The 14,718-nt window shown below is 45.7% G+C and overlaps 1 protein-coding gene across 1 annotated transcript; it reads left to right on the plus strand.

Annotated features, from left to right (window-relative positions):
• The first annotated feature begins 3,469 nt into the window (after positions 1 to 3,469).
• On the plus strand, positions 3,470 to 10,187 carry CACYBP (calcyclin binding protein). The gene is made up of 6 exons (XM_077278105.1): positions 3,470 to 3,758; positions 5,292 to 5,502; positions 6,038 to 6,134; positions 6,478 to 6,577; positions 7,496 to 7,590; positions 9,682 to 10,187. The coding sequence occupies exons 1-6, from the start codon at positions 3,738 to 3,740 to the stop codon at positions 9,842 to 9,844; spliced, it is 687 nt and encodes a 228-aa protein (XP_077134220.1). The 5' UTR covers positions 3,470 to 3,737; the 3' UTR covers positions 9,845 to 10,187.
• Positions 10,188 to 14,718: the final 4,531 nt, after the last annotated feature.

A 14,718-nucleotide genomic window follows, 5' to 3' on the forward strand; every position in this document is an offset into this window, starting at 1 on the left:
AAACCCCCCTTTGAACCTCTACACGAGGCCTCGATTAAAATGCTGACACTTAAAACTGCCTTCCTAATTGCCATAACCTCAGCTCGCAGGGTAGGGGATATCCAGGCACTTTCCAGGCTTCCCCCATATACAGAGTTCCTGTCTGACAGAGTAGTCCTTAGGCCAGACCCAGCATACCTACCAAAGGTAGCAACAAGGTTTCATAGGTCGCAGGAAATAGTTTTACCATCTTTTGTTCCTAATCCATCCAATCCTATAGAGCAGGAGCTTCATACTCTGGACGTTAGGAGATCTCTCCTACAGTATATTTCAGTCACCAATAGTTGGAAGAAGGATGAGGCACTGCTTCTTTCCTTCCAAGGTCCAAACAAAGGATGTAGAGTGTCAAAATATTTACTGGCTAGATGGAATAGGGAAACTATTTCTATGGCTTATACAGCGGGTGGGGGACCAGCTCCGCAGAATCTAAAGGCACATTCCACCCGAGCCATGGCGTCATCCTGGGCAGAAAGATCTGGAGTGTCGGTGGAACAAATATGTAAGGCGGCCACTTGGTCATCCCCTTCCACGTTCTTTAAGCACTATCGGTTGGATTTGGGGTCCTCCTCTGATCTCACCTTCGGGTTAAGGGTGCTGCAGGCTATAGTCCCTCCCTAAGGTAGCTTACATCTCTGTAAATCTCTCGTAGTGCTGTCATGGGAGTCCGAATAAAGCATTAAGCTACTTACGGGTAGCGGCATTTTTCGGAGGCCCATGACAGCACCCTTAGTTCCCGCCCTATTCACTTGGGGGTTGCACTTCCTGATATGTATATAGTGTGATATATAGATCTCACGTATGGTGTCTAGTTATAAAGTTAATAAAATATTTCTGTTTCAAAATGTATATAATGTATATTTGTATGCCACTAACCGCGGTAGTCCTCTCAAGGCTCTGAAATACAACTGATGCATGGGAGAGGTGCCGCCCTTTTGTATCTGTAGGTTTCCTGTTCCTTAAGGGCGGATCCCCTCTCTCGTAGTGCTGTCATGGGCCTCCGAAAAATGCCGCTACCCGTAAGTAGCTTAATGCTTTCATGCGTGATGGCTTCCTTGTATTCCAAATGCACATGGGTCAGGCATGTATATGGAGTCAGGCACACAGAAAAGATGGTGCAGTGTCAAATGGCTATTGGGAACGCCCATTAGATCCGGCACTACAAGTGCAATGTACTGGGACAGGCACCGAACCAGCACTAAGGCTACGTTCACACGGTGCGGTTTTTGGTGCGGATCCGCAGCGGAATTGCAGCTGCGGATCCGCATCCTTTTTCCATGTAGGTTACAGTACAATGTAACCCAATGGAAAACAAAACCCGCTGTGCCGACGATCCTTTTTTCCCCAGGAAAATCCACGCGGATTTGCCTGCGGAAAAAAGTACCATGTCTATTCTTTCTGCGGATTCCGCTGCGGGTTTCCAGCAGCACCAATAGGAAACTGCAGTTGGAAACCCGCAGTGGAATCCGCAGTAGAAAAAGGATCAAAAACCGCAGTGAAAAGCACTGCGGTTTTCACTGCGGATTTTCCAAAAAAAGGACCTGAAAAATCCGCAGTGAAAAAAGGATCGTGTGAACGTAGCCTAAAGGGCCCGGCTTCATCCTGTACAAAAGCAATAAAAATGCCACCAAAACATGAGGTATTGGTTGAGGTTTTTGCAAACTTTACCGGCTCACACCCTATGTCCTGGGACCTCATCTGGCAAGTCGCTATACTAAAAGGGAAAGGTCCCCTCTCATAGTCCGAGGGCTGGAGTACAATGGCCGCATGTATCCTACTCCATACATCAAACATTGTGCAGGAATTCTTGGCTTTGGTTCCAAGGTGAGTGGGTTTTTTATGTTGCATACTTACTGTGCAAAACTGCAGCATTTAAGGCTTCATTCCGACATCTGTGGTTTTAACATGCAAGAAAAACATCAATTCTGATTGGTTTGTCCCAAATTCCATCAGTTTTCCTCATGTGGAAAGTTTCTCCACCTTCAGTCTGAATATTGCATTTCGATGTCATTTGACGTCTATATCCTTCACAGCCCCATAGACTTGCATTGCAGATTTTCATCTGACGCTCGGATCAAACTTGGACAATAGGTCTCAAATATTTTCTGTAGACTGGTCTGAGGAGGGGGGGGGGGAGAAATGTGGCCAGTGCCAGCCCCATATAATATAGGAAGGCGTGCAATGTGTAAGAACTGGCGCTACTCTGAGAATCCATCCAGCAAAGTAGATGGGATTTATCAGACCCTCATGACTTAATTTTTTTTTTTTTTTTTTTAAGCCGCATAAATTGACTCACGGTGCGAGTTAAACCTGGAACAGGTAAATTTCTCTGGTGGGTTGAGTTGTGTGGATTTTTTTTTTTTTCCTCAACCCCCCCCCCCACCCCCCCCCCCCCCCCCCCCCCCCCCCCCCCCCCCCCCCCCCCCCCCCCCCCCCCCCGCCCCGCCCCGCCCCGCGTGTTCAGCTGCAGAAATTAAGTATAATGCACATCTTTACTAATGAATACAATTTTGTCATATCAGGAAGTATCAAAAACCAAGGAGCTTTATTTAAAACCTGACAAACAGCCAAAAAAAGCAAATAACCTAATTTACATAATCTGCAACAACAAAATCTCACTGGATTTTTTTTTTTTTTTTTGCTGCGGAAATCAGTGTTGGCTGAAATACGGCTACATAAAACGTGCACATTTTCATGCCTTTTTTTTTTCTCATGCTTTTTGAATGGCTGAAAAAATGCAAAAAATTGACAAGAAAAAAGAACCACTTTGAGGCTGTGTGCCCACGTTCAGGATTTTGTTGTTTTTTTTGTCATTTTTCCGCTGCAAAAACGCTCACATTAAGCATCCCGTTATTAGAGCGCAATCTGCAATTCTTGTGCCCATGCTGCGGGTTTTTTCTGCAAAAAGAAAAACGCAGCATGTTCATTAATTTTACAGAAAAATCTCCGGATTCGCCACTATATAATATAGTAGTGGGACGCTCCGGAAAAATACGTAAGAAAAACGAGAGCGGATTTCCTGCTAAAGGAGTCCGATTTATTCAGGAAAATTCTGCTGACATTCTGCAACGTGGGCACATAGCCTGAGGCTTCAAATCTGCAAGGCAATTCATGCTGGTACTGTAAAACGCAACATGTGAACAAGTCCTTACGCTTCTAGCTCTGCACGTTCACACTACACCACAGAGTGTGCAAATAGGCCGCAGTGAGGACTTGGGGGTGTCGAGACTTCACCAATTTCTATCCACTTTGCGGCTACAGTAAAGTGCTGCTCGGTTTTCGCAGCTTCAGGAACTCGTGGTGTGAACGGCACGTTATACAAAGCAAAGGAAAGAAGGGACTGAAGATCGGTTGCGCGCGCACACAGCCGCCACACTAACCTGCTACACGCCTGAGTCATGTGACCTACGCGTTCACCGCTAGAGGTCCAACCGTCCTTTATCGGGTTGGGCTCTTAGCGGCAGACATTTTTCTTTATCCCTTCTGGTTACTTTACAAATTCTTCAAGAAAATGGCCGCTCCCATGAAGATTTTACAGAAAATCTAGTAATTTCTACACTGAAGGGAAAAAAAAACACCTCCCAACTAGGGATTGGTAGTGATGTCACTGTGGGCTGCCCGGCTGCGGAAGGTTCCAGAATGCTCTGCTGCTAGGCGGCCGTTCATTCAGCGTTCGGACGGACTAGATCGCCTTTTCCACCATGGATTCCGCTCTGCTCGAGGTAAGAGGCTGCTGTGCGGCGCTGTGTCCCCTGCAGCAGGAGGCCGGGGGCAGCGCTGGACACGTGATCTGTGCAGCCATCACAGAGAAGGCATAGGGGACGGTAGCTGTGCAATGTTTAACCGCTTAGTAACCACCAATATAATGCCCCCCCCTTCCCTCAGAGCGGGCGCAAGCTCCGGCCCAAACAGCCCAGATCGGAGTCACCTACCACACACCTCTGATCCCGGCCTTTCTAGCCCTACACTAGGTTCACATGGAGTTTTCTTTCTCTCTCGCTCTCTCTTCCCTTTTGCTCTTCATCCTCTTGCTCTTTCTCTCTCTCCTTTTACTCTTTTTCTCTCCTTTTGCGCTCTCTCCCTTTTGCTCTTTCCTTTTGCTCTGTCTTTTGCTCTCTCTTCCCTTTTGCTTTCTCTCCTTTTGCTCTCTCTCCTTTTGCTCTTTTTTTGCTTTCTGTCTCCTTTTGCTCTCTCCTTTTGCGCTCTCTCCCGTTTTGCTCTCTCCTTTTGCTCTCTCTCCTTTTGCTCTCTTTTTGCTCTCTCGCTCCCTTTCTCTCCTTTTGCTCCCTTTCTCTCCTTTTGCTCCCTTTCTCTCCTTTTGCTCCCTTTCTCTCCTTTTGCGCTCTTTCTCTCCTTTTGCTCTCTTTTTGCTCTCTCGCTCCCTCTCCTTTTGCTCCCTTTCTCTCCTTTTGCTCTCTTTCTCTCCTTTTGCTCTGTTTCTCTTTTTCTCTCCTTTTGCTCTCTCTTTTTCTCTCCTTTTGCTCTTTTTCTCTCCTTTTGCTCTCTTTCTTTTTGCTTTCTGTCTCCTTTTGCGCTCTCCTTTTGCGCTCTCCTTTTGCGCTCTCCTTTTGCTCCCTCTCCTTTTGCTCTCTCCTTTTGCTCTCTCTCAGTTTGCTCTCTTCTTTTACGCTCCCTCTCCGTTTGCTCTCTTTCTTTTTGCTTTCTGTCTCCTTTTGCTCTCTCCTTTTGCTCTCGCTCCCTCTCCTTTTGCTCTTTTTGCTCTCTCCTTTTGCTCCCTCTCCTTTTGCTCTCTCCTTTTGCTCTCTCTCCGTTTGCTCTCTTCTTTTACACTCCCTCTCCTTTTGCTCTCTCTTTCTCATTTTTTTCACTCTCTTTCTCTCCTTTTCTCTTTCTCCCTTTATAGTACAAAGTGTTGCATCACTAGGCAGGTTTCAGGCAATTTACTGTTGTGTCCACGTGGGACAAAAAAAGAATCCTCCACAAATCCATCCGTGGGTCATATATGCCCAAATCCACATGTGATACAGGAAAGATATAAATCTTTGTACTGTGTCAGCCAGTAGTCTGAGTAGTCACAAAAGCTGTCCAACCTCTGAGGACTCTCAAATCTTAATATTCTTCAAATCCACGTGGAAATTCTGCAGCATTTTTGTCTCCTGTGGATCCAGCAGTCACTTCAGTCATTTAGCTGATGCAACTCTTGGTTGGTGCAGCAGAGAATTTTTGTTGCTTCACATCCTTTTTTTTTTTTCTTCTTGCATGAAAAATGAATCCTATTTATATTATTTTTCCAGCTTCAGAAGGATCTTGAAGACGTGAAGCAGCTGCTGGAGAAAAGCTCCAGGAAGAGGGTCCGTGATGTGCTGGTTGTGGAACAACGAAAACTTGAGACCGAAATTTCCAACAGGCAGCAGCAACAGGCGGGAGAGTCTACGGACGTCCAGAAGCCGTCTGCCATCGTCCCTCCCATGGCCAGCACATATACAGTGAAGATTAATAATTATGGTAAGTACTAAACTGTACGCAGACTGGTGCGAGATCCAGTCTTGTATCCTTCACTAATGGTATTATTTCACTGTATGGCGCTGAGACAATTAGTAAAGTTGCAGCACGAGGATCGCAGTTTGTCTCCTACCCCGAGGAGCAGAATGTGGGTCCAGAGCCCATTGAATGGAGCAGCAGCCAAACATGCAAATTACCACTTAATTCAAGTCCTATGGGACTGATGAAGAAAAACGAGTTCGCCGCTCATCTCTCTCCATCAGTCTCAGAGATAGTGGCAGTTCTCGTGCAAGAATCGATTCTTTGTATGGCAGCCTCCTCAATCTTTTATCAATGAAACGTTGAATGACGGCTTCATAAGATCCAGTTTTAATGCAGTTTTGGATCCCTCAAAAAATACAAAATAAAGCCAGGAATAGATCCTAAAGAGAGTATAAGATCTATAGTTTTGGTTCCCATGCATGTTTGCTGCAGGTGCGGCATTATGGCAGACTACCAATGTTGCAACTTAGAAATGTGACCACCTCTCTTTCGGCAGGGTGGGACCAGTCTGACAAGTTTGTGAAAATCTACATCACTTTGAATGGAGTTCAGAAAATTCCCGCCGATAACATACAAGTCCAATTCACAGAACGGTAAGTGAGAATAAGGTGTATTGTTCTGTATGATTTTCATATAGGGCAGCAAGGTGGCTCAACGGTCAACACTGTATGGTGGCTCAGTGGTTAGCACTGTCATTTTGCAGCGCTGGGGTCCTGGGTTCAAATCCTACCAAGAACAACATCTGCAAGGAGTCTGTATGTGTTCTCCCTGTGTTTGCGTGGGTTTCCTATAATTTTCAGCCCTGTATCTCCTGCCCAGAAAATACCATAGGAACCAGCAATGCTCTGCCAGCACGGTGTGGCACAGACATTTTCACATGTTCTATAAAGCCTGATTTACGGGGTACTTGGATACACGTATTCTTTGCCATTGCAGGTCATTTGATTTATTGGTGAAGGATCTGAATGGGAAGAACCACGCCATGACTGTGAACAACTTGCTGAAACCCATCTCTCCTGATAACAGCTCAAGAAAAGTGAGTACATGTTTTCTGAAAGTGTGGCAAACTTTTTTTTTTGTGGTCTACAGAGGTTGTGACCACGACCTACAGAAAACAGACATGTTAGGTTTCATAACAAATGGATCTTTTTTTATCTCTTGTAAAATACTGACAAAGTCACGTTACTCAGGTCCCATTACTTTCCATGGGTGATGTGGGACACCCATAAGAGAAATGAAGATTAGATGTTCGTTGGTAAAAGCTGATTATGGGGAGGAGGTGGTGGCCCTAGAAATGGCATATGCAATATAAGCAAAGGTTTTTGTAAGTGGACACCCCCTTTATATTAATTTGACGCAATCTATAGGGAAAGAATCTTAGTGACCAGATTATTCCATTTGTTTCTTGATCTACAATTACTTAGGTTTTCATGTGGGATAAATCCAATATGGCCATACACTTGCAGCAGATGCCTGTTCCAACCATCTCTGCTATAAATGTGCTCACGTGACTGGCAGACATTTATTTTATTGAAAAGAGGAGAATATACGTCTACCTGACAATTATGGCATGCATGACCTCAGAGGGCTAACAACTAAAGATCAGCGGATCGATATGCGGCGCTCGGGTCCATTGTCCAGGTCAGTGGCACCTGGAGGTTAGACAAGAGGCCGGTGAATCTCTTACCTTCCGTCCTCCACGGCTCAGATTCTGATCACCTGTCGCACGCCGCCCTGACAAATCATATGTCACACCGTGAGACACTGGAAAATAAGAGATTCCGGACCCTCTCGATTAGCTTCTACTGACCTGGACGATTGACCGGAATCCCCAAAATCGATCCTTTAGTTCTGTACATGGGCACAAGATGAAATCTTCAGTGCGGCTTCCGTAGAGACTCATTGCTTGTGTAGACTTTACCTTCATACTCTCTCTTTTGTTTTTGTTTGCAAGGTAAAGACGGACACTGTGCTCATCATGCTGAAAAAGAGGTCCGAGAGCAAATGGGATTATTTGACGCAGGTTGAGAAACAAACAAAGGAGAAGGAGTAAGTTCAATGCTTTATTAATAAAAGCATCTCCAGTTATATGGAGAAATGATAGCAATGTAGCAGTTCGCTCAATAATCGTTTTTCTACATAACTCACATTGCAGATTCTGCCTCTAAATAGCAGCTACAGCCGACACATGTCTGTGCACCAGAAGACCGATTGTTCTGCAATGTCTCCAGTCCCGGAGCCTGTGCTGTAATAAGTAATATTCTACAGTGTCGGCTGCCATACTGGATACAGGAGACTTATCTTGGTGCATAAGAGACTGGAGACAGAATCTGCAATTGATGTTAATTAGAAAAAAAAAGTTATATTGTGCATGAATATGCAGTGGTCCTTGAATGGACTTTTAGGTGTACATTTTTATTATGGCCAGAAGAATAGGTATACATAAGAGATATTGGAATAGCTTACATCTAAAGACCAAGATAAAGTTGTAACCACTTCTAGTTAAAGTTTACCTTCAATTATATAAGTAGTGGACTTATTGTCAAACTGCATGGGGCCTGAGCTGCTGCTGTCTTTGAACTCCTTCATGTAAAAGTCACTTAATTTTGCAGGGAATTGTTAATTTCCCTGCAACATTGTGATTCTTGAATAAGGCATTTACACTGCCCAATGCACAGCGTTATATGGCTGCCGAACAGCAACGCGTTTGCCCGACGGTGGTCGGTTCGGGGTTTGTTTAAATGGCGGCTGACCCCGGCTTCATATGTACACTGTGCGATCAGTAATAGGTTATTTAGTGCATATAGACTGCCATTATTCTTGGTAGTGCAAGTCCTGTTTACAAATGATGATGATATGCCGAAAACGATGATCTCTTGTGTAAACCAAAAGATCATTTCACCCGACAATAGTGAACATTTTGCACTTTCATTGGGCGATTGTGAGCCTGTTTAGACTGCATGTCAATCTTTGACAGCGGCATTTAACACGCGCTGCCCGGACGCGTGTTACAAAACCCACCCATCGGCACCTCTGTGGTGGGATCGCGTGGTGCTGATGGGTTGTCAGGACAGCTGGGAGTCTGCAGAAGACCCCCCTGTGCCTGTCACTAAATCTCCTATGAACGACAGGCATGTGGCGGCGTTCATAGCAGTTTATGATTTATGCTACACATAGCTGTACTGAAGCCTTACTATATGTGTAACACAGGCAAACAGGTAATTGCAGCTTCTAGTCTTCTAAGGAGCCCATTGAGGCCAGAAAAAGTTTACATTTAAAAAAATTATTTAAAAAAAAAAAAAAGTTAATCACCCCTCTTATGCCCCGTTCAAAATAAAATAAAAAACAAACACACATTTGGTATCGCTGCATTCAGAAACGCCCGATCTATCAAAATTGGTAGACCAAAAAATCAAAACACCAGAATTGTTTTGTTTTTTTTTGGCTGTTGCAACATTGCAATAAAATGCAATAATGGGGGATCAAACATATCTACCCCAAAACTGTAGCAATGAAAACCCTCAGCTTGGCATAAAAAATAAGCCCTCACCGAGCCTCAGATCCCGGAAAATGCCACCATTTTTTTTTTTAACTACAAGTTTTGAATTTTTTTCACCACTTAAATAAAAAATAAACTATACAGGTTTGGTACCTGAAAACTCGTACTGGCCCGGAGAACCATATTGCAAGGTCAGTTTTAGCATATAGTAAACATGGTAAATTTAAAAAAAAAAAAAAAAAAAAAACTATTGTAGAATTGCACTTTTTGTTGCTATTTAATTGCACTTGGAATTGGTGTCCCGTTTTCCAGTGCAGTATATGGTAAAATCAGTGGTGTCATTCAAAAGTATAAATCGTCCCGTTAAAACATGCCCTCATACGGCTATATCACATTAAAAAAAGGTTATTCCTGTGGGAAGGAGGAAAAAAGGAAAACGCAAAATAGCAAGGTGCTAAAGGGGATTTCTGTAATTAAACCACCCCCTTGGGATACGTAAAGGAGATTACATGTAACATTGCTTGCAAAGTTACAAGGAAAACATGGTTTTGTTTTAAGCCCAGAAGATTTCTTCTTTACCATGGTGTACAATGTTGTATATACTGGATTTTTTTTGCTCATCTTCCTTTCTTTTATTTTAGCAAACCATCGCTGGAACCGGAGGCAGATGGAGACCCCAGTGCTGGTCTAATGAATGTCCTGAAGAAAATCTACGATGAAGGAGATGATGACATGAAGAGAACACTGAATAAAGCCTGGGCTGAATCCCGAGAGAAACAGTTAAAGGGCGAAACAGATTTCTGAAGGAAGATGCTACTCTGCCCCTTCCTCCTTTTCGCCTTATCCAATTCCATATTCCAGGGACAGGCCCGGCTTTCACAGCAGTGGAGTTGATCTCCACATTTTCCATGGTTTACAGGCCGGTTACTTCCCAGCATGAACGCTGTGCAGTTTCTACAGCCCCTTCTGATTGGACGATCACACAAAACATGGTCAGAGCCTTGACCTGCTTATTTTTATTGTCACAGATCCTTCTTCATGAATTTGACATCTGACTGCAGATATTTTGGCTGGAATGAATTATCTTATTTTGGAATATTTGTAAATGTTTTTTTTTTTTGTTGTATAATAAACTCTGCCAATTGCATTTAGGTTTGGATTCCTCAAGCATTGCTGCCATCTTGTATATTAGTATAGAAGGGGACCCGATACCAAATTCATGCAAATGTTGTATTTGACCAGAACAACCATTGTGCCACCATACTACGGAAATAGGGATTTTTGTGTACTCACCGTAAAATCCTTTTCTTCGAGCCAATCATTGGGGGACACAGACCGTGGGTGTATGCTGCTGACACTAAGTGATACAAAGAAAGTTAGCTCCTCCCCTGCAGTATACACCCTCCTGCTGGCTCTCAGCTAACCAGTTCGGTGCAAAAGCAGTAGATCAATAACAACATACGAGCATATAGCATGTCACATTATATATATGAGAATATAGCATGTCAGATTATAAAACAAGCACAAGCTAATAATAGGGTGGGAGCTGTGTCCCCCAATGATTGGCTCGGAGAAAAGGATTTTACGGTGAGTACACAAAAATCCCTATTTCTCTTACGCCTCATTGGGGGACACAGACCGTGTGGGACGTCCCAAAGCAGTCCCTGGGTGGGGACAACATCAGATCAGTTCCGTGTAACCGCTACTTACAAGTGTGACACAGCGGCCTGCAGAGTCCGCCTGCCCAGACTCACATCTGTGAAACTCTGGGAATTATAGAGCTTCAAGAATGCATGCGTACTGGACGAACCCGCAAGCTTGCAGTTGTTCTGTGCTGACGCCTGGTTCCTAGAATCCAAGAAACCTCGATAGACAGGGAGATAGGCTGACATCTAACACGAAAGGATTCCGGATGGTGTAGCAAATCCACCAAGCTAACATGGCCGATGAAACGGCTAAACCCTTACTGTAACTGTCGGGAAGCAACCTCTTAAAGTGAGGTAGCCCAAATAAAGTGTCCAACCTTCGGAAGGACGCCGTCCTCGAGACGTACCTACTGAGAGCACTCACCACGTCCAGAATATGGGGAACCCATTCCGTTATGTGGACTGGTGACGAAAGAGATGAGGGAAGAACGATGCTCTCATAACTGTGGGAATAGAATACCACCTTGGTAACAAAAGATGGGGATTGCCTGTAGACAACCTTGCCTTGATGGTAATAAGGGAAAAAAGTCAAAGAACAGAGCGGCTAGCTCCGAAGACTCGTCAGGATAAGGAGATTGCAGAGAAAAAAGGGCGATGCTCCCTGATAGTAAAGTCTGTCTGGATCAAAAGGAGTCTACTGTAAGACTCCCAGGATCATTAAGGTCCCAAAGATCTAACGGTATGCGATAGGGAAGAACCACATGTGAAGACTCCCTGCGAGGAAGTCTATATTTGCAGTTTTGTTGCAATAAGATGGAAAAATACTAGTTCAGCTAACGAGAAAAAAACCTGACATGGTCAGTGCGGATCTCCCAGGATCACTGGGGCCCTTCCTGCTTCCGAAAAGATCTCGGAAGTAGTGGAAGGGGGTGAAGGAAACTGGTACCATGGAAGAACCAGAGCTTGCACTGCGATGGCTTTTGGACCTGGAGGCCGAACCATGAACTTAGAGTACATTGGCGTTCAGTCTGGACGCCATCCGACCTACATCTAGAGTGCTCCAGAGAAGACAGATCTGATGGAAGACTTCCGGGTGAAGTTCCCACTCACATGAGGTGGGACCCTGACGGCGTCCGCCACCCAGAGTTCTACACCTGAGATGTGTAGTGCCGAGATCACCAGATGATAGATCGTGGCCCAATAGAGAATGTGATGTACCTCGGCCATGATGCCTGATCGTGGGTACCTGCTAGATGATTGACGCATGGCACAGACGTGGGATTGTCTGATTGAATCGGATGGGGTGACCCGCCAGAAGGCAGTGGACCTGCTGTAGAACTAGCTGTGCCGTTTGGATCCCCAGAACAATGATCAGGAGGAGAGGACTGGCATCGGTAGTCACTAATAACCGTGAGAAAGGATCTTCCCTGGATAAGGAAGGAGCTCAGAGACTACCCTCTGAAAGCCTGATTGACCTGCAGAAAACGAGAGGAGCGAAGTAAACCACTTCCATTGTCGTTACCGATTTTCCTCAGAACACTCCTAGCAAATCGAATGGAATGAGGGGATGAGTGAACAAGTACGCAAGCTCCCACGGCCTTGTCTCAAAGAAGAATCACCAAACGTCTGAAAGATTCCAGGATCATCCTCAAAAAGGATATCTGCTGGGCTGGAAATGAGGAAAAAACTTGTCTAAGTTTAGCTGCCAGCCCAGGAGAGAGAGGGTATCGCAAGAGATATAGACTACTCAGCGCAAGGCTGAGGAGCGGCTAGAAAGTCGACCACATATGGCAGGACGACCACGCCTCAAGGGTGCAAGAGGAACATGACAGCCCCATAACCCTTGCGAACACTCTGGGTGCGGTAGCAAGGCCGAAGGACAAGGTTGTGATTTGAAAATGCTGTTCGCGAAGGGGAAAGCGAAGGAATTTTGAAGAGGGGAAAACATAGGAATGTGAAGGTAAGCATCCCGAATGTCGGTGGATGCCAGAAACTCCCCATTTTTCCATTGAAGTAATGGCTGAGCGGGGGAACTCCATCCGAAGAAGGGGGACCTTGTCAAGCTTGGTAGATGTTTGAGGTTCAGGGTCGGTCTTACTTTTCGGTCCCCATTTTGGAACCAAGATCCCTTAGATCTAGACCGTCCTGGACAACTGATCCACTGCTGGTTGAGTCTATAGGAAATCAAAATAGTTAAGGTCCCTGACCAAGAGACCATTGCTCTAGCAACACATGCGGCAGCTAAGGAAGGGTAGAGCGCTGAACTGGAGGCAGCAAGACGGAACGAACTAGATTTGCTATCTGACAGTCCGTTGCATTTTTAATTGATGACCCATCGGGTAGGGATACTGGTAGGTATACCACAGGAGATTCTAGCCGGTTAATATTCCAAGTGTCAGAATGCGTGGCTGCATGCAGAAGGAGGAAAAAACCATCTCTTACTATCGCCGCTCTCTTTTGACTGTGCGGAGTTAAAATGATGAACCCTCGATCCACCATCCTCTTAACAGGGAAGTGGAAAGAGATCGTCCGCCTTCTTGCATCATTTGCTGAATAGTGGAGATGCAGAGGGTGTTTTTGGACACCAAAAAGGGAGCCTCTGTACATCCACAGAGTTAAGGTCCCTGGGTGGACAGGGCAGGTTGTCCGGCGTTAGGCCTGGCTGTAGAAGAGGATACGTGGAGGCGACACTCCATGTGCTCGTCTATTGCTGGTGGGAGATCGGTGTCCTTTGAAAGGACCCGTCGCCCTTAAGAACCAGACCAGGCATGACATCTGTGTGCGGTACGTGTTTACACGGACCCATTGACTTTAATGGGCTCGTGTGATCCGTGCGCTCCCACGAACACTGACATGTCTCCGTGTTTTTCAAATGGATACACGGTCCGTGAAAACACGCTGACATGTGCAGAGACACATTGATTTTAATGTGTCTACGTGAGTCAGTGTCTCCGGTACGTGAGGAAACTCACCACACGTACCGGAGCCACTGACGTGTGAAACCGGCCTTAGGGAGGGAGCACCCCGCGTGTTTGCATATTGGCTGAAAAAGGATACCGTGCTTGCAGAGGTTTCTGTCCAGTGGATCGCTTATCCGGACGCTACCTGTCCGGGTGAATGGCAAATGCTCTGCGAGGGAGTATAGTTTCCTCATGAGAGACACTGCGTAATCTAGATTAGAACCGAAGTCCTCGTCAATCTACAGAGATTGGTTGATGATATAAATAGGCAAATCCATCCTTTTCTGAAGTTCTGGTGAGTCCAGAACCAAGGCAATATCCGATCCATATTCAGAGACTTGTTCTCAGCAAATCATTGGTGAGGGATCAGGAAATGAAACTTCAGTTTTCTAGGCGCGTGTACGTTTCTAGATGCCTGTACATTTCTAGAAAACTTGCGGCTCCTGCTAGCCGACGGCTCGCATGAAGCAAAGGGACATCTATATTAGTCCTGCGATCACTCCGAGCCACAGAGGGTTCACGGAGGGATTCAATCTCTTGTCAGAGAATCGATGGGTTGTGGCAGTGACGAAGCCCACTCAGGAAACTAGGTACTCTGGGATAAGCTGGGATCGGCGGCGGAGGGCTCCTGAGCTCATTTAGGGTGACCGACTTTGGACTGGTCATATGCCCTTAAGACCAGGGAATGCTATCATGTGCCCTTGAGACCAGGGAATACTGGTCATGTGCCCTTAAGACCAGGGAATGCTGGTCATGCGCCTTTAAGACCAGGGAATAGTGGTCATGTGCCTTTAAGACCAGGAATACTGGTCATGCGCCTTTAAGACCGGGGAATACTGGGCTGGCAGGGTGGACCAAGATGGCCACCGGGTGTTGCAGAGGTGTTAAAGTCTCACAGAGAGTGAGAGGTGCCAGTTTGGGGGGCGGAGCCACAGACGTGATGTGGGCGGAGCCTCATGACTTCCGTGAATAGGCCCAAGCCGGGGCCTGAATTTCAGCAGCCGGCGTGAGCAATACCAGTGTTGCTGAGGGAAGCGATCGTTCACGTGCCGGGGAAGTGCCAGAAAAAGTG

Source organism: Ranitomeya variabilis, chromosome 8, assembly GCF_051348905.1.
Source record: "Ranitomeya variabilis isolate aRanVar5 chromosome 8, aRanVar5.hap1, whole genome shotgun sequence".
Lineage (NCBI taxonomy): Eukaryota > Metazoa > Chordata > Amphibia > Anura > Dendrobatidae > Ranitomeya > Ranitomeya variabilis.